The 18,720-nt window shown below is 52.6% G+C and overlaps 8 protein-coding genes across 8 annotated transcripts; 5 read left to right on the top strand and 3 right to left on the bottom strand.

The window, feature by feature from the left end:
• Positions 1-68: 68 nt before the first annotated feature.
• Positions 69-1,667, top strand: CCMA1212_007036 (Chitin deacetylase; the record flags this gene model as incomplete). Its single annotated transcript, XM_073704218.1, has 3 exons — positions 69-331; positions 393-630; positions 699-1,667. 3 exons carry the CDS (start codon positions 69-71, stop codon positions 1,665-1,667), a joined length of 1,470 nt encoding a protein of 489 aa, XP_073557395.1.
• A 1,527-nt stretch (positions 1,668-3,194) lies between these two features.
• On the top strand, positions 3,195-4,668 carry CCMA1212_007035 (uncharacterized protein; the record flags this gene model as incomplete). Its single annotated transcript, XM_073704217.1, has 4 exons — positions 3,195-3,330; positions 3,395-3,554; positions 3,617-3,942; positions 4,013-4,668. The coding sequence occupies 4 exons, from the start codon at positions 3,195-3,197 to the stop codon at positions 4,666-4,668; spliced, it is 1,278 nt and encodes a 425-aa protein (XP_073557394.1).
• A 2,175-nt stretch (positions 4,669-6,843) lies between these two features.
• CCMA1212_007034 (uncharacterized protein) lies at positions 6,844-7,449 on the top strand (the record flags this gene model as incomplete). The annotated part of the gene is made up of 1 exon (XM_073704216.1): positions 6,844-7,449. One exon carries the CDS (start codon positions 6,844-6,846, stop codon positions 7,447-7,449), a length of 606 nt encoding a protein of 201 aa, XP_073557393.1.
• An 808-nt stretch (positions 7,450-8,257) lies between these two features.
• On the top strand, positions 8,258-9,112 carry CCMA1212_007033 (uncharacterized protein; the record flags this gene model as incomplete). Its single annotated transcript, XM_073704215.1, has 1 exon — positions 8,258-9,112. The coding sequence occupies one exon, from the start codon at positions 8,258-8,260 to the stop codon at positions 9,110-9,112; it is 855 nt and encodes a 284-aa protein (XP_073557392.1).
• Positions 9,113-9,992: 880 nt separating this feature from the next.
• On the bottom strand, positions 9,993-11,840 carry CCMA1212_007032 (uncharacterized protein; the record flags this gene model as incomplete). Its single annotated transcript, XM_073704214.1, has 1 exon — positions 9,993-11,840. One exon carries the CDS (start codon positions 11,838-11,840, stop codon positions 9,993-9,995), a length of 1,848 nt encoding a protein of 615 aa, XP_073557391.1.
• Positions 11,841-12,452: 612 nt separating this feature from the next.
• CCMA1212_007031 (uncharacterized protein) lies at positions 12,453-14,257 on the bottom strand (the record flags this gene model as incomplete). The annotated part of the gene is made up of 8 exons (XM_073704213.1): positions 12,453-12,477; positions 12,548-12,808; positions 12,869-13,164; positions 13,269-13,358; positions 13,420-13,645; positions 13,699-13,811; positions 13,871-14,058; positions 14,110-14,257. 8 exons carry the CDS (start codon positions 14,255-14,257, stop codon positions 12,453-12,455), a joined length of 1,347 nt encoding a protein of 448 aa, XP_073557390.1.
• A 1,381-nt stretch (positions 14,258-15,638) lies between these two features.
• Positions 15,639-16,223, top strand: CCMA1212_007030 (uncharacterized protein; the record flags this gene model as incomplete). Its single annotated transcript, XM_073704212.1, has 1 exon — positions 15,639-16,223. One exon carries the CDS (start codon positions 15,639-15,641, stop codon positions 16,221-16,223), a length of 585 nt encoding a protein of 194 aa, XP_073557389.1.
• Positions 16,224-16,381: 158 nt separating this feature from the next.
• On the bottom strand, positions 16,382-18,282 carry CCMA1212_007029 (uncharacterized protein; the record flags this gene model as incomplete). Its single annotated transcript, XM_073704211.1, has 3 exons — positions 16,382-16,972; positions 17,038-17,725; positions 17,795-18,282. The coding sequence occupies 3 exons, from the start codon at positions 18,280-18,282 to the stop codon at positions 16,382-16,384; spliced, it is 1,767 nt and encodes a 588-aa protein (XP_073557608.1).
• Positions 18,283-18,720: the final 438 nt, after the last annotated feature.

Raw genomic sequence — 18,720 nt, 5'->3', positions numbered from 1 at the left:
CTCCCACTCTCTTCTCGTCTTTGCCTAGAACCGCTGCCCCTGACCTTCCCGCCCTTCCAAGTAACAACATGTGTGGCTACATCAATGTCGCCAGGCTTTCCCTGGCGACGTTCTGGTCCATAGGCGCCTTTGCAGCAGCCTATGTCCCTCGACACCCAGCCGCAAGAAGCATCGTGAGCGGATCTGCCGCCTTTTCAAGGAGAGACGCATCTCCACTCGCAAACGGTACAACGCCCTTTGTCGTTGATGACTTCCCCGTCACGGAAGATGGCCGTTGCGGTGCCACATTTGGTGCCAAGTGCTGGAGCGACGAATGTTGTTCCGCTGAGGGGTATGTGAAGCCACCAACACGGTTTGACGATGTCGTACTCTAATGCTGATTTTCGAACCAGATGGTGCGGATCCGGATACCTGTACTGTTCTGCCCCTGCCTGCCAGTACGAATATGGTCCGGCCTGCGATGCCAACGCGCGGCCTGACGGGAAGGACACAGAGGAGTGGCCCCGTCCTCAATTTGGCGATGTGCCATACGGAAAGGCCATCTACCACTGTAAAGTTCCCGGGACTGTAGCCCTGACATTTGACGATGGCCCGTGGGAGTACACTGAGGAGCTGTTGGATCTCCTTGATGTAAGTGTTTACTATTACCAGACCGCAATGAACGGAACGAACAAAAAGTACTGACCGCTTCGATGTAGGAACGTGGCGTCAAAGCTACATTCTTTGTTACTGGCCGCAACCTTGGAAAGGGGGCCATCAACGACGAAACCAAAGACTGGCCTCGTCTCATCCGTCGTATGAAGGACGAGGGCCATCAGATTGGTAGCCATACCTGGTCTCACCAGCGTCTGCCTACCCTCACCAAAGCACGCCTTCGCCAACAGATGATCTACAACGAGATTGCCATTGCCGACATCATTGGCGTCTTCCCGACCTACATGCGCCCTCCCTACTCCGCCAGCAACGAGGATGCGAACGAGTGGCTCGGCGAGCTGGGCTACCACGTCACATACTTTGACCTCGATACGGAGGGCTACCTGCACGATGAAGACGAGGCCATTGAGGATTCCAAAGAGATTGTCCGGAATACCTTTGATGATGCCGACCCAGAGACAGACTCGTTCTTGCACATTGAGCACGACACAGTGGCTCATACGGTGTCGACTCTGGTCTCGTACACCATAAGCCAGATCTATGAGGCAGGCTTCACGCCCGTGACTCTTGGTGAGTGTCTTGGCGATCCATATGAGTACTGGTATCGAAGCCAGGATGCCGGCTTCTTCAAGCGGGCAGCCGAGATGGACCAGGACGTAGTATCCGCCAACTACTCTTTCTACGAGGAGGCGCCGCGCGCGCCCGTCAAGCCCAGGAGCTTCTTCGAGAGGCTCTTTTTCTCCGAGCCCAAGCATGAAGCTGGCCCTGCGTCTCATCCACATGCGGGCAATGGTTCTCTGGGCGTGAATGGCACTTATCCCGGCGGCAACAACTCGACCACCGTCCTCAAACCTACCAGGGACGGTCGTTGCGGTCCCGCGTTTGGCGATGCCTCGTGCATGAACCAGAAGTACGAGAACTGCTGCTCCAGGGCTGGATGGTGCGGAGCGACTGACGGCCACTGCTTGGACGGCTGCCAGGAGGGATACGGCCGCTGTGGACTGATTGGTTAATCACCCAGTGCCCCCTCTTCCTTTCTTCTTCTTTCAATTCTTTCACTTTTGTTATCAGCTATGGACGCCAATCCGCATTGTTAAGTGCAATGTGGCTGACCAATATGGTTGACGGCTTGGACGTACGACGTGACTTATAGAGTACCGGCGGATGATTTGAGTCCGCATGGCTACTACTCGCGATGATGCTCACTTCATCAGTCGAGAGTCTTCGGCGACTCGCAGCTACTGAGGCCAATCTTTAGAATCCTAGAAGCTGGGCTTCATATAACGATGAATTGACTATTGTCGCTTTTTTTTTAAAAAGTTCAAAGGTTTGATACCCGAGTCGTGAATGAGTTTGAGTGATTCTTGATTCGTCTGTAGCGTCAAAGTGCCCAACTGATTGGCCCTTTCACCAACAAAAGCATGTCCTTTGTCCGCTCAATTTGAGATGGGGTGATGAGGAAGGTATGTTTAGCTACCTTATCCCATGAATACTCCAGGAAATCCCCTTGGCTTATTGCCCGCCAAACGTTCATGAGTTGTGTCATGAATTTTGGGATGTTCGACTGGCAAGACACCATTTGGGCCCCCGGCAAGTGAACCTTGCTTCTCTCTCCATCGCTTTGAGTTATACTACCTGAGGCTTACTTGGTATGGGAGGCTCTATCGCATAAGTTCTCACGTACTCGTTGGTCTTGGCCAGGAATTGCCCCAGGCTACTGAGGCCACCGAAATGGAAGGCATTTAGTTAGTTCATTCTTCGAGATGATTGATCGGACTATATGTACTTTGCAAGCTCGTATGACCGAAGAGAGCCCAAAAAGCCTCCGAAGAAAAGAAGCAACATCCTGCCGGCTGTTGTCAGAACATACCTAGGCACCTTATGAATCGATCCTACATTGACTATTGGTGGTACCTGAACCGGATCTGTTAGTCCGGCTGTTAGGCTCCGAAAAATCACTGTAGACCATGCATTCTTTTCTTTTCTTCGCGACTGGGGCCATGTTCAGCTTTCAGCTGATGGCGACGCATGAGGCTAGAACTCCGCTGTTCTCCGGAAACTCGGTCAGTCAGTATCCATCACAACAACAGGGGGGGGGCCAAGTCCATGCGCCAGCTAATGCAGAGAACAGCCTTGACGATCCGCTCATCTCGCCATTTCACCGCAAAATCTGTCCCAATCGCCTTCGGCACAGGGGCAAAGTTGCCGGACGCTAAGCCTGAAGAGCGGCTGGTGGCAAGTCTAGGTGCGAATAGTCTCAGCCTGCTGCAGGGCCAGCTCACGATTCTAGGGCCTGGACGGACTCGGGATTCCAACTATCGAGGGCTGTTAGATCGTGTAAGATCGGAGGCAATAGTCAGAATACTAGCTTTGGAGATGAGCTACCAACTATTATTGGTTTGCATGGTGAACATCGTGGAAGACAATGTCCAACTGCACGCTGAATGGAATAAATAACAAGAAGCGGCCCTCCTCCTAGCAATTGTAGTTTGCCGTGTGTTCCGACTCAGTGTCTACCGTACCGTTTTGTTTGTTTCATGATGAAGTTGCTCGCTCTCTCCGTCGTGCTATCAGCACTCCAGGCTGTTGATGCTCGCGATCCCGCTTGTCGCCCTGCTGCCCCGTCATGTCGATTCGTCTCCCCTTGGACTGCCCGCGAGTGTTCAGCCATCATTTGTATGTCATAACTCGACGGGAAGAGGTCAAGTCGGATTCTAATCTAACGCGCATCTATGCATAGACTCCCACCATATTCGCCTCTCGACGTGCGAGGCTCCTGAGAAAATCATCACCAAGACCGTCGTCGTCACTCATCACCCAACCTTCACCCACACCAAAACCGTGAAGCCTGCGCCGAGCACCAAGACATCAACCAAGGTCATCACCCGGGCTGACCCTGTGTAAGTTGGCCCGGTCAATCTTCGCCATCAGGACACTGCAGCTAATATGAAGTGGCATCAAGCACTCAGCAAGAGACAACGACAGCCTGGGCCAGCGCGACGGCAGTCTCAACCACGACATCAGTGGCGAGCGACTTCACAACTGCCACCACAACTACGACTCCAGTCGAGACCGAAACTGACACTACCACAATCACAACGTATGACCTGCACTTGCATACTCATCAAGTCCCAGAAGCTGACATAGCATCGCGCAGCACCCAAGATGTCACCAGGACCGTTAGCTGGGCGCCTGAAGTCTGCACTCCGGCACCCACTCTGGCACCTACTCTGGCACCCAGCAAGCGCTCAGACAAGCACAACGACTACAGGATTCCTCGCGATTGCTGTATGTGACCTTGATGCTCGTTCATGATGACATCGCCACGAACACTCTGGCTAATGTTATGAATCTATAGCATGCTTCCTGACCTCCACCAAGAGCTGTGGTCCCCGCACCACAAAGGTCGTCACCAGAGTCGACGAGGACCGTCCCCGATACGTCACCAAGACCGTCACCGATCGAAGGAACTGCGAGACCGTCACCATCACCAAGACATCCATTACTCACATCAACGGAGCACCGCCTCCCAAATCGACAGTGACTTCAACAACTACCTCTACCATTATCACAACAGCCATGTCAACCAGCACGGTTGAGCAGATCACCACTGCAACCGAAGCCACCACGGCAACGGTTGTCGAATCCGCAACCGTCACCACGACACACACCGTCACTGCCACGGAGGACCCATGCAACCCAGCCAACGTCAACAAGTATCTCCTTCCAGGCCCTCCGTCCAGCCCCAATGTCATCCTGGGCTTCCGTGGGGATGGCAACAACGATCCCGGCATTTGTTGCCAGAACTGCGTACGGAACGCAGACTGCGTCTACTGGAAGATGTCTGCCGGCGGCTCCATCTGCGAGGGATACTTCACGAGCCGTACTGCTCCGGTTGAGGGATGCACTACGAATGCGTGCCGGAGGGGACATCCGTTTATGTCTGTCAGCCCACAGTCTGATGGGAATACGTATGGCATGGGACAATGTGGCGTATTTGGCGTGGCGTTTTAAAGAGAACGCGTTCGTTATAGTTGGAGTTGGCATGGTAGTATTTGGGCGATGGACAGCGAATCTTCTTCTTCTTCTGACTTATCAACTCTAATGCTATCTATTCTCATTGCTCGAGCTTCTCGACCAGTAGTGTCTATGAAACATTACCCTCATCAGCTCAGCCGACTCTAAGAGTCTCGTGTTGAATATGATTATATCTTGGAGGCAACAACGAAGTCAGAACCACCACCACGACTACTACAAGCTCTTCTACCAATACAGCAGCCCGCACTCCCGTCGCCACCCATCACCGACAAGATTGGCGAGCTGGAACAAATGGTACTTGATGTTAACGAGAACTTAGAGGTTACTGATCTCTGTAACTGTTGACATTGTGAAGAAACGGCTGTCGAGCATGTATTGACCACCGTCAAAGGCTCTCTCACTCGACTGGGCCATCGAAATCGCTCTGGAAACGTACGAGCAGCACAAGGCTGCACTCAAGGATTGTCTAGAACAGCCTCTGGTCTTGCTGTGCCAACAGCTGGACGCAGCAGAGTCACGACAGCGCATACGCAAACTGCTGGAAGAATCAACCAGGTACATCCTCACAATTACAGCCGCCAACACGACGCTCTTCCATGCTCCCACTTCGCTGGCCGCGCTCTCCGTCAGCGCCGAACTGGTTCAGAAGGGCAAAGACCTCCTCCGGGAGATGCGCCAAAAGATCATTTACGGAGACAGAACCCTCCAAAAAGACGTTCAACCCGGCCTGGATGCTCAGGTGACAAAGCCCATTTTTATCTTCTTGATCGCATTCGGACATGGCGTTAGACCGCGCTCCGATAGCCTTCCTTACTCCAACATCATGGCTGAGATTGTTCTCGGGTCCTCATCGTATGAAGAATACTCGCGCGTCAACCATAGTGAGGCAACTCAAGAGGTTGTTTTGCGGTATGCTGCAAGGCTTCGCAACCGGCTGAATCATGTGAACCTCATGAGAGTGAACACAACCATGGTTGCCCGGGGGTTTGGAGCACCAGTGGCCGACGGAACCTCCAATTGCGCCGCCTAGCCCAAGGAGGGCAGCGAGGTCGCCAATAAGAGTGATAGGCATTTCGGTGGTGGGAGAAGAGCGTGGTGATGATGCGAATAGGTTCAACGAAGATTGGATGAGGGCCAGTGGGATGAAGAGTATGCTAGCATTGAGTAGTGCAATGCAGAAGAAACCCCTCTGCTATTTATGTCTTTTGCTTCTCCAACATTCATTCCAGTCCTTTGTGAGCATATATCTCAGATGGCCGTCGCAGCTTGGTGTATGCAGCTCGCCGTCACCGACGAAGGCAGATCCTTGGGGTGGTGAATGTTATTGTTTGTCATTGTTTGTACGGCAAGATGAGCCTCCTGCAGGCGCCACCATGTCAAGGCAGCCTCGACAGTATAACATATGGCTCTGAGCGTCGTGTTTCAAGCGTGAAACCCCCTTTCATGGCAGTCATAATGACGGGCATGGAACTTCCGCCTATTCAAGGCGCTGACCGACGGATTGCTACAGTCTTGTGGGTTGCCGACAGGGTTGAGATTGTTGGGACATGTGGCCGACGATACAGGCCGCCGTCGCGGAGACTTGACAATAGCACGTCACGCAGAGCCAACTGTTCAAATGATCAAGTTTTCGATGGCTGTTGGAGGGAACATATAAGAGCGACGTTTAATGAAGTTGACCAACAGGCAAGCTGGATAAACGGCCAGCCCTTCGATTCTCGAAAAGCCCCAAGCGATATGGACTCGCTTCCTTCTCTCTGTTTATTCTGCTGGTTTCATACTGGCACTTTCTTCTTCTTTATTGCAGTTCAACAACCACCTTCTCTACGGAGGCGGCTTCTAAGTGCTTTGCATGTTTTGAGGATGATGATACTTATATCCCCAATATGCGACATGAGTCGCTCTCCTCACTCCAGTATTCTGGCGCCATTCATCATATACGGCACAATTCATACAGCATCTGTCCTATATATCGACAAGACTTTTGTGCAAATGCAGCCAGGCCCTATGTTTTCGGCACGGCGCCTGAGAGTAGCCTTTCGGTTATGGAGCAACATTCGGCGGCTGAACGTGATCGACAGCAGCACGGATGGGAGCATCAAAGACGTACGGATAATGTTTGCTATACGCCGGACGTGCCACGCCACAGCGATGTGGCTGTTCCATCAGCTTTCGGCCGCATTGACCGCACGAGCTTTAAGAAGGCTACATGTGACCAGCCATGACTTTGCGCTTCCCAATCAAGGCGTCATACCTCTATTGGCGACTCGAGGCTTATGCATTCGCGGAGTCGTGTCCGTCAATTGGATTTGGACTTCTTACACAGTTCTCTCTGGAGCTCATGATATACTGGCAATCATGTTCGTATCGCTGCTTGGATGGGACGGGCCTGAGGAATGGCCGCCGTTGTTTGGTAGTGCCATTGAGGCATACTCCCTTCGAAGCTTTTGGGGCAATTTTTGGCACCATCTTCACAGCAGAAGTTGCGAGGTTTTGATGCCACCTTTTCTTCGCGTCACGAGCGCAAGACGTCGAAGGAAACATACCGCTTTGGAGATGCGATTCTTTCTCTGCAACTATGGGGTTTGTTTGCTGGAGACTGTCCGAAACAGGTCTGTGGGAGAATTCGTGAGGCTTGATAGAAAGCTGACGCGACCTGCTGGCTACGTTTGGGTGCTGTTTGTCTTTGTTTGTTTAGTCCCTGGGTGGAAATACCCTGTGATAGTTGAGACAGCGCTCAACGCGCGTGAACGGTAGTCAGACCAGCGCCTATTGTCTGTTCTGATACCTTTTTTTTTTTCTTTTGCCTTTTCTTTTTAACTTGGGGAGTGCTTCTGAGACGTACAGTACCTATAGTGACTGTTAGGCCCTACAAGTGCTCAGACATCGATAGATCATGATGACTACATACCTTACGCTACCAAGGTCCTCGTATGCAAACACTTTCATAGCGCTGGAGCCATGTTCATCAAGTGCCAGATAATCCTGTGCGCAGCCGGGACATTGCGACTGAAGCACCGACCTTAGAATCCCTGCGATTGTCAAATATAAAACGAAAAAGCGACGGTCGTGATGTTGAGATTCCTGCAGCGACCTTACGTTTGTACACGCAAGACCTTCCTCAATCCCAGCAAATCCTCCCCGTGTAACCTTCTCGGACACGTACGGAGTATCTTCACCGTAGATGTGCTCTTTCTTCTCCGGACATGTTTGCCAAACGAGAGATAAAAGGAAAGTCTCGGAAAGGAGATGCCGCCGTCGCTTAGAAACTGGAGAGAGTCTTAATCGCCCACACCACACAGACCATTTGGTGATCTTGATACTGAACCATGTGACTGCAGTCGGCCATTTTTCCCGCCCAGTGGTCATGGACTAACAGCAGCAGAATAATGTCTCAACTTCATCTTCTGCTTTGTCTATCTGCTCTTCTTGGCCGTCCATTCAACCCATCTCAGACCGATAAATGCTCGCTGGCACGCTCCAATCTCTCGCAATCTCTCGCAATCTCACATCTTTTTGACATCAACAACGCCTGCTGCTATACCGAAAAAGGCAACACATCACAATGACTGAGATATTCGATGTTGTCGACACTCGAGAGAATCTGGAATATGAGCCCAGTCTACCGCCTCCCTACCAAGAGATGGACTATCGACCACCACCATCGCAGACATCTACGTCGTCCTCATCGTTGTACTACCGCCGTTTCCCATCGACAATGACCATCAAGGCTTGTTGGCCACGATCTTTCACAATATGCGACTCTGTCTCGAACGAGGCCATATACCTGGCGGAATTCCACCCCTTCGGCTGGTCCTGCACAAAGCCGCTAGGGGCTAGAGCAGGCTTTATTCTGCATAACGGCGTGAGCAGCAATGATGCCGTCCTTGCCGCAGCTGGAGATATCACTGTCTTCGAACAAAGAGTCAACCCTTTCAGCAATAGGAGCCACATCTTACTTCCTCCGCTCCCGAAGAACGAGAAAACGCAGGCGTCGCAACAGCCGACTGTGACAGAGGTGATGATTGGGAAGACAATTGCAGAGAAAGGTACCGTCTTCCGATTCTCTGTTGAGGTCGGACGGGCATTGCATAGACGACATTTCGAATGGAGAAGGCTCGCCAGAGACGACTCATGGGAACTGGTGAGACACCCCAGTTCGTCACGAAAGGCGTCACCCGAAGGAGAGGTGATTGCAACCCTGTCATGGGAGTCTGTTCTCCTCGCAATTGCACTCGACCCCTTGAACGCGCAGCCAATTTGTACGCTACAGTTATTGAACGGCCTCGAATCAGGTGCTCTAGGGGAGCGATGTACCTTGGTAGTGGTCATGAGTGTGCTAAGATTATGGCATTTGCGGATGAGGGGAAAGGACACAAGGGGTTATATGAAGTTCGCAGAGTGCATGTTTAATAAATAGGTAGTAGAGTGCTTGTATCATAATGTCGGGCGTGAATAAGTAATAAGTAGTAGTAGTTACAAAAGCATATATAGAGTTACTAGGATATTTATAGCCCACTCCTTATTAAAAGCGTTAAATGTAGTGTGAAGTATCTGAGGTTATTCCTCCACAGCCTGCTATGTTAAAGCACCCCATGTCTCAAGCTTATTCATGTTAATACCCAGTTCCTCTCACCTCAATCCTCGACTATTGAGTCAGTTGACGCCATCACCAAGCACATACGACCATAGGTAGTGGAAAATTCGGGGTCCCGTCTGCTCCCCCATAGACAAGCCACTAACCGGCAGATTAGTAGTCAGGTGGGTGACCACTGGCGAACACCGGCTGTTGTATGTTTTTTCTTTTTGCATTTCATGTCAATTATCTGTTTCTCTGCGGAATCATGAAGCTCGGGTATCAACTGTGAATGATTCCAATGACATGCAGTTTGGTGGAGAACCTCACCACTAAATGCGTTCCCTACAAGGGCGCTATCGAAGATGGAGGGTTACATTATATGGAAGTGCATTGTATACCCCATACATGTAATCATCTCACAAATACAGGTCGGTCCGGCTCATGTCCGTATGGTAGAGTGCTTGTATCATAATACCGAGCGTCAGTATATTGTTTATAACGAGGCTTGGCAAAGTTCGCTGCGCGTTGGGCTTCATGCTGCCGTAGGAGACGCAGCATGGACATGAACGACGTGCTGCTGTGAAGGACGACGGCAATGCCCTCCCGAGCTGCAAATACGCCTACCGGAGACTATATATCGATTGGCGAACTGCGGAAGATTATGCGATTAGAGGCAACGGTCTAGTATTACAAACTGTCACTCCACCGCCTTCTCTCCACATCATTGTGCTGTTCGTCGGTTTGCGCTCGGCCGCGTTCGAGTCTTCGACCCACGACTCCCGCTAGATCGGGACGGCGGGCTAAGAGATTGTCTCGAGCGCTTTGAGCCGCTGAAGCCTGATGTGAAGCTTGAGTTGAAACTCATCGACGGATCGTCGCCGGGCTCTCGACTTGCCCTTGGACTCGCCCCTGGACTTGGCTCTTGAGGATCGTCTCCTGTGCAAGGATAATGCGAACCATTGCCGGCATGGTGCCTGGAGATCTGACCTTTCTTCAGTAAGGCTGTGTCCGCCTGAGTAGCGATAGTTGCCTCAGTAGCGATTATATCTGCCTTAGCAGCGGCTGTCCTCGCTTGAGACGCTCTGGTGTTTGCGCCCTGAATAAATCGATCGCGGTGCTGCTTTGCCAAATCCCTAGCGTTCCTAAATGCTGTGGCTCCACGGCAGAAATCGTCTATATTGCCAGTCATGGCCCACGTGTTTACCTGGGTCATATGGTACTCAGGTCGCAGATCTGGAGCTGACGGTGCCGTAATGTGGTGGGTGTATATTTTAAGCGTGCCGTCATGGTAGGTCGAGCTGAATGCATAAGCATTGCCGTCGAACTCCAGCTCACCCTTGCCATAATTTTGCAGCGCATGCATAGCACGGGCTCCAAGTGCTCCATCGTATCGAGCTTGTCGTGCCGCCACAGCAGTACTACCATTTGGGCCCTTGATCTCTAGGAACAAGTTGGGTGCCAGCGGCTTGTCCTGCATGGTTGACGGTATAATTATTTTGGCGAGTTCGCCACGGATTGAGCGGTCAAGCTCTTCGGGGTATGTGCCGTAATAGATATCTGGATTCGCCGGAGCCAGCGTACCGTCTGTAAGTGGTTCAAGGTTCCCAAATAATGTGCCCATGGCCATCGGGTGGTCGTGTTGCGTAGGCCCCATGATGATTGGAATGACATGTGCCTTCACATCGTTCTCGTCTTTGGCCCGATCATTGTGGCCTTGAAACGTTTCAAACATGCTGATAGAAAACCTGGAAGGCGAGAGCGACCGTCTCGAGACTGCAAGGGCAGCTTTCGTATCTTTCAAGTCAGGCTTTCGCGATCTCCAAGTCGGATGGATGGCATGATCCGTCAGATGTTGTTCGAATGCGCGGTTATAAGGAGTCGTGGACTTCTTGGTAGTGGTCGTCTTCGAGGTTACTGGGAGGGTTGTTGGATTTGTCGATTTGGTTGCTCGGCTCCGCGGAGGGGAGCTCATGGCATCGACGGGTTGAACGCTGCTTGGTGGGGGGGGATATCCTCGGAGATTGCACAGATCTGGGCCGCCGTGTCTGGCAAATCGGGCAAGCTCTCTGGCGGCGGCGGCAGGCGTAAAGTCCTTCACAGACTCTGTCGAAGGCGAAGGATATGAGGGGCGTACACAGCTCCGCCTGTCAAGCTCTTCTATAGCACCGTGGACGAGCGGAATCTGGGACAGCCTATCCCAAAACTCAGGCGGATATTGCCAATGGCTGTCAGCTTCAGCTGGTTGCCCAGGCTTAGGCTGCTCCGGCGGATGATCAACGTGAGGCGGAGAGCCGTCGGTGCGTCGTTTCTTTGCACCCTTCGTGAGAGAATCCTCGGGAGGCGAGGGTCTGTCGGTGCGGTGTCGCTTTCGACTGCGTGACCTCTCCATGGACGACAGAGAGCAGGAGATCAAGAGACCGGAAGACAGATCGGGAAAATGAGGAGGCCGCAGCAGCAGGCTGCTGTTTACGGTCGCGTTGGCTGAGCCTTGCACGACCTGGCCGTGGATGCTCTCACTCACAGAGCGCGTGGGGTTCGTGCATGTGAGCCGCTGCAACGTTTGTCTCATCTTTTAGGGTCTACATGCGCCGCCCGTTGGCCAAGAGGGCCATAGTATCACTGGTTCACGAGGCGGATGCGCTGGCAGCTGCAGGGCGATGCATTGAGGTGTTGGGTGTTGATCCTCCCGGGTGCTTTCTCTTGGGCACGTATGTATTACCTCGTAGGAGTGCATTCGACGTTGCCATGTTATCTTACCTACCTAGACTACTTTATACCTCCGTAAGTAGTAGTACCTACCTACAGTAAGGTACTACCTTAGGTACCTCTAACCTCACTTGATACCTTACCTAAGGTGCTAACCTAGTTTGTCCTAGGTGTATATCCTACTTCATACTTTTTTTACCAGATTCTGTTGCTGCGTGTGTGGCCATATGTAATTACCGGGATTGCTTGCGTCATCCCTAGTCGCGTTGTCTTCTCTAGTCGCGGTGTCTTCTCCCTTTGTCGCGGCCCCTTTGTCGTAACGAGATTATTCGCTTCCTCCAGTGCTTTCAGATAGCTCCTCGTTTACCATACTGGCCTTGCCTTATAGAAGCAGCTTCAGTCGGAGAATGGCCCATCTCTTCTCAGTGGAACAACTACACGTAAGGCAGTCTCTTCTTTGCGCCTTGTCAGCCTCCTATGTACTGGTGGTAGCACTCTTCCTGTGCCTCGTGTCAGTCATGCTTCCAGAAACTCTCTTCACAACAAGATTGAGGCACCAAAATCACATACTGGTAAACAGTTCCATCCTGGTAGATGGCGCAACCGTTGTATCCCGTTCCAATGCCGCACTCCATCGTACCCGATCCAGCCCAAGCATCCGCGGAAGCAATGCAATACACGGACTCGCCGTTCGCAGCGCAAGACGGGAACCAGTTCATGCCAACCGTCTTACATCCGGGCGTTCGATCGCAAAAGGCGCCGCAGATGGCGGCTCTTGCGGTATGCGAAGTGCCGGCGGGGATGTCCTGCGAATACTGATCGAGGAAGCTCCTTCAATTATGCGGTTTAGTCTTGAGTCGTTCAATATGCCTGGTAGCTGGAATGACTTACTCCATCAATACATAGGCACATCCGTCCACCGGACCATAAACACGAGAGTACGACAAAGTAGACGAGACGGTCGTGGTGGCGAGAGGCACTGTGACAGTGTGGGTAGACGTGGTAGGCAAGGTTGTCGTGAATGCTACATCGACTTCTGAGAACGAAGTGACTGATGCCGTCGTCGTGGCAGCAGTGGGAACCTGGGTAACAAAGACGGTCGACAGTATTGAGACGGAGTCAATGCTGGTGGTATCTGTCTCGACGCCCAATACTGTGTTGACATTGAGTATAGAGGTGGTGGTGGTCTTGAGAGAGAATTAGAGACCAATAGCCTTGTGAAGCTGCGGGAAGTGGTAATGATGGTAAACGTAGACGCCGTTTTGGTAGTCACTGTACCGACGGCGCTCACAGTCTTGGTGGCGCAGACAGTCTTGTACAATGTATGAGTGCACTTGGCTGTGGCCGTGACGGTATGCGTAGGCGGATGAACTTCAATGCACTGCAATGCGTCAGCAGTTCGGGCCCCTAATAGGCGTTTCATTGAAGGAGAGAAAACATACTGAGCATGCGGTCCTCAACATGTCCCGCCGGCATGCCGCTAGCCTCGGCAAAAGATCCTCGCGGAAGTCATGATGCTTCTGCTGATGTCGCCTCGTCAAGCCAGTGTCAACAGTCGTGTAAGCGGTAACGGTTCCGGATGAGACCGTCACCGTTTCCTGTTCCGTGCTGAAAGCAGTAATGGTCGCGGTTGTCGTCGTCGAGGGGAGTGTAGCAACGATCGTGGTGCTACGTAATGTCAGTCGTTTTGCAACAGATGAATAAGTATCTACGCAACTCACATTGTGTCAGTACCGGTAGTCTGGTAATCGGTCGAAGTATAAGTGTATTCAGTGGCAACATTTGTCCGCGTGTAGACCGTGTCAATTTCAGTGCCGGTGTAAACGGTCCGTATCTGCGAGGCGATATCAGCTGTAACGCTCACCCCGAGCTTCCGACATTATGATGGCTTACCGAGGCTCCAGAGGTAGCGATGGCAGTCACGGTGGTCGTGTAGACGTACGCAGTCGATGTCGATGTGTAAACGGTGGACGTGGTGATGCGAGTAGTGGTCGTTACCGTTCGAGCAGGCTTAGAGACGGTCACAACTGCAGTAGTCGGCTGCGTCACCGTTTGAGTGACGGTTGTAGGAGGCAGAGGATCTTTACTCTATGTCAGATCGAAGACCTCGGCCTCTTACCCAGTGTACTTACAGTGACGGGAACAGTATGATTCTGCCTGCGGGTAATGCTTCAGAGGGAGCAGCTCAGCATAAGGCCAGCGCAGGCACACCCGGTCAATCGCCAGCACATGCTGGACCTGAAGGAGACAAAGCCCAGATAAGGTCCTGAGCGACACCATCGTGAGATGCGAGTGTGTGGCAGAGCGTCTGGCGAGAAGCACGTTGTTCGACCAGCAAGCGCCGGTACATTACCAGGCCCTTCTTACATGCACTCTTACATATTCTTTGCCTCAAAGCCTCAGCGCTCGTCTGATTGACTTCGTGAGCCACAACTGGAGCCCCTGGAAGCCGCTAAAGCGGTGTTTGCTTGCTGGAAAGCCTCGATTCCAGCACCGTAAAAGGAGATTGCATCTCCTAGCCTGACGCCATACGATGTAGATCTGGGCCTAGACTCCAGCCGCAATGGTTGTATTGTTCGATCATCGTGAACAGAAGGCTCTATTGGATTGCAAGCCCTCGCCAAATCTCGATAGTTAGGTGAAGAATCAACTATTGGGGAAAAGGTGCAGGCCTAGGCTGTTAGTCTCGGCATCTCCTCCGCTAGATTCGAGCCGACTGCCGCTCGATGCACGGATCAAGTCAGGGGCATTCTCAGCTCGTCGTGACAGAGAGACAAGATGGCCTGTACAAGGGTAACGTTGGTGGCAATTCTGGGGTTGACTTTGCCTGTTGAGTCTGTCCCTTCGCAAAGACGGGGTCTATGACCTCTAGCAGCTCCGACTGTGTGGGAAATCGAGAACCCGAGCTATTCACAGGTTTTGGAAAACGTTACACAGAGAGACAGCTTTCTTGATCCGGCTTCACATGACGCAAGACTGCTGAATGTCTTTGATGTTGTTATGCGGATTGTGACTCGGCGTCTTACCGTCCACGGCAGCAACAGAGCTGCAAATCAAGCATGTATCAGCCGCGGCTGAAGCTTGGGAGGACAGGAATATCCGTTTCGAATAGGATCATTTCCATGGTACTGACTCCGAAGTTGGCAAAGCAATCACTGAGATTTCTTCCATTCACGTTCCACAGCTTAGATAAAATGCGTGGGGCAGCAGCCACGAACATGTGGCTTTGAACAATAGGCTTGACCGTAGCCTTCCTACACGTCATCTCTGAATGCGAAGGGGCGGAGAATATGCGCAAGGCACACCGGCCAGTGCGCTCTCTTGGGCAGCAAGCAGAGGGACAGAATCCATATTGATGATTCGCAGAATCAAGTGAACTTGGAGGGAGCCGCTTACTGTTACGCAGGGCGTTGTGATACGACTAGCAAAGCTGCAGCTCCACAGCGGCTTGGAGGAGACGCATCTCTTTGGCCGTCCTCAACACATGCATTTAGCCAGACAGACATGCTGCTGTTATGAGATGACATGTCCATCAGTGGCTCGATTAAGCGAGGATTTATCTGCCTTAGGCATACATAGACTGAACAAACCACCTCTAGACAAACAAGCTTACATAGCCCATCACCACTCCTACAAAACGAAGCGATCACGTTCGACAAAGATGGCCGCCTCATGCCAAAACTGCAGCAAGACCCAGCCGGAGGTCACGCTCAAGAAGTGCGCAAAGTGCCAAAGCACGCTGTACTGCTCTCGGGACTGCCAAAAGGCCGACTGGAAGAAACACCGAAAGGATTGCAGCAAGGCCCAAGGGGCTCGAGCCCCCAAGCGCAAGCCCTTCACGAGCCTCAGCAACAAGGTCTGGCTCCACGGCCGCCCAGAGCCCGAAACGTACGAGCTGCTCATCGACGCGTACCGTCTCCGAGTCTGGGACGATAACAACGCCGGAGAAATGGTCAGCCAAAACAGCGAGGGTTTCCAGCGGTTCCTGGACACTGTCGAGACGCGCCCCGGCCTGCTGCCTCCGTGGTGGGATCAAGAAAAGAGAGAAGCCTGCGAGGCGTTGGGGGGAGATTCTTCGCACCGGTGCAACCTGAGCTCTCCCGTCACGAAGGGCAGCATCATCCAACGCTACGGCGACGACACGTTCCCGATGCAGCTTCGCATGTTCGTCGAGCAGGTTCTTGGAAGCGGCCCAGGCGGACAAAGCGGGCAAGCGATGCTGGCGATGATGGTTCGGACGGAGTGAGACCTCAATGATTGGCACACGTACCGCATGTCACTGGCTTGAAGCGTAGAGACACGAGACAAGAATGCCATGTGGATGTATAACCAAACGGCGAGGAAGGCCGTGGCTCTCTTGTGAGAAGCTATCAAACGCAAATGGCATTTTTTCCATCCATCAACTCAGCCTTCCAGGGGAGATGTGCATGTGAAAGAGTTGATCTGGGGCGATTTGAACGCGTCAATCAGGCCCTCGATGGCCGCATATGCCCCCAGGCCGCTCAACGCCAGTGATCCAAGCGTGTACACAAGCAGTATAACGTTCAACCACCAGAACCTGCCAAAGAAGCCACGAATCCACCGCTTCACCCCCGAGTCACGATGATGAACTGCGCCAGTCGCCGGGTCAAACGCCTCTTCTCCCCGCATCGCGTTCTTCTGAACAAACAGACCGAGGCCGATAAATGCCGGAAACGTGTACGTAAACTGCACGAGGCAAATGGCAGCGATGACGCTCGTCAGGCCAAAGAAGTCGGGGATCGCAGCCGCAAAGACAAAGGCGACGACCCAGTAGATCGGGACAATGACGGCCCAGAGGATCTTGCCGCCGGTGGAGGTGAGCGGCGGAGCTTTGAACATCTCGATGAGGACGTTGTTGTAGATGACCTTGATGCCAATGTTGCCGTAGAGAGTGGCGGCGATGATTCCGCTGATGACGGCAAGCATGTTGCAGACGGTTTGCCAGGCGTAAGGGGAGAGGCCTTGGTAGGCGAGCTATTTGAGACAACTGTCAGCACATATCCATATGAATGATCAACACATCCGTCAGTATAGCTTACCTGATTGGCATACTGTCCCTGATAAAAGTAGACAAATGACCCATACGACATGTAGCACGCATAGATGAAGAACTGAGCTCCCCACATTGCCTTGAGGAAATCCCGAGGTCGCTGAAGCTCAGCCATAAACTCGACAAACAGCTGCGCTCCTCCGTATGCATAGACGCCATTCATGAGACCGTTGATCGAGCCAGTGAAGCCGTTTGTCGACGGGGGAATGCCACCATATCTCTGGACAGGAGGATACGTTCCGTTGGCAAACGGTGTAACGGAGAGACCGCCCAGGGCAGCTCCGGCAGAACCAGCCTGAGCAGCTGCATAGTTGGGCTCACTGTGAGCCATGACGCCCATGCTGATGAACATGATCATAAGGTTCAAGACCACGGCAAAGTTGGCCAAGAAGCCGAGCTTGTTCAGCGTCCGGATCTGGCCCGTGAAGAAGCCCACAATCGCCCAAATCAGGCAGCAGACGATGTAGCAAAGATGGAACTTTGACACCTGCGAGATGGACAGGCCGTTGCTGATGACCAGGATGCCGACGCTAATCATGAGCTGCAGGGCTTGCAGGAAGTTGATCGTGTAGCGAAGCCAGGGGCCCCAGATGCGGAAGCCGAGGTCGCCGTAGTTTTTGACTGGGAACTCGTACGAGTCGACGTCGAGGAAAGCCTTCCAGAGGATCCAGCCAGAGCTATTATGCCCCTGTCAGCATCTCATGCCACGCTCATTCATCGAAAGGGGGATGTTATCGACGACTTACCCTCCAGCACAGAGACCAAACAGAGTAAACAGCCCGATACCCTCTCCCCAACCCATCGTCCCAATAGAGAAGCCCACTCCAAAAGGGCCCAGGATATCCGTCGTAATCAGGTAGAAGCACGCAGCGGCGCTGGCTGAACGCAACGCCCGGCTTGCGTTGGTCCACTCCAGATCCGTGATGAGCAACTTGTCATCGTTCAGTTTCGTCTTCTCGCCTTCTTGCGCCTCGCTGGGCTGCTTGCCCTCTATCCGTCTTGATGTCCCCCTTGACGGAAACACCATGTCCATGAAGGTAGTGGGCGGCGCGGTGGCCGCGACTGCGTCCTCTTCTGCTCGCGTCTTCTCGGCGTAGTACATGTATTCTTCGAGGGTGACGCTGGCATCGTGGAGAGGGCGATGCTGGGGCTTGATGGCGGCCAAGGTTATACCATTGGCACTTGTGAAGGCATCCTCAGGGCCAGAGGAGTAATCCCCCTTTTCGGAGCCCATCTTGATGGTCGAATTAGACCGAAAGCGAGGAGGCCTTGCGTATGCGCAACCGGATTCTAGGCAAGGGGTTGCTGATCCGGGCTGATCTTGAGACAGAAGATGATGAACCGGCCACAGATATCGTCCTATTTGTTCGAGAAGTTCATATAGCACATGAATTGCAAACTCTGGGGAAACGCAAGCTTTTCTGGGGATATATAAGTGTCACTGATGAGACGACATCGGATAGTAGGACCCCTCGCCACCGCTACCGTCCGTCCGCATCGGAGGCAATCTGCGAACCGAGTCCATCTTCTGCCATCCGTGGCAACTGGAATGTGCATATCAACTACTACACAAGCTTTGCACTCAGTCCCACATTGGCTCTTCGCCCTATATGGAAACATGGGGTTTGTAAGGGTGTAGAGTCCCCGAGGGGACCAAAGGTCCGTCATGCAG

Source organism: Trichoderma ghanense (assembly GCF_004382785.1).
Source record: "Trichoderma ghanense strain CCMA-1212 chromosome Unknown scaffold_8, whole genome shotgun sequence".
Taxonomy (NCBI): Eukaryota; Fungi; Ascomycota; class Sordariomycetes; order Hypocreales; family Hypocreaceae; genus Trichoderma; species Trichoderma ghanense.
Note: the sequence above shows the minus strand (reverse complement) of the source record. Positions and strands in the feature narration are given on the sequence as shown.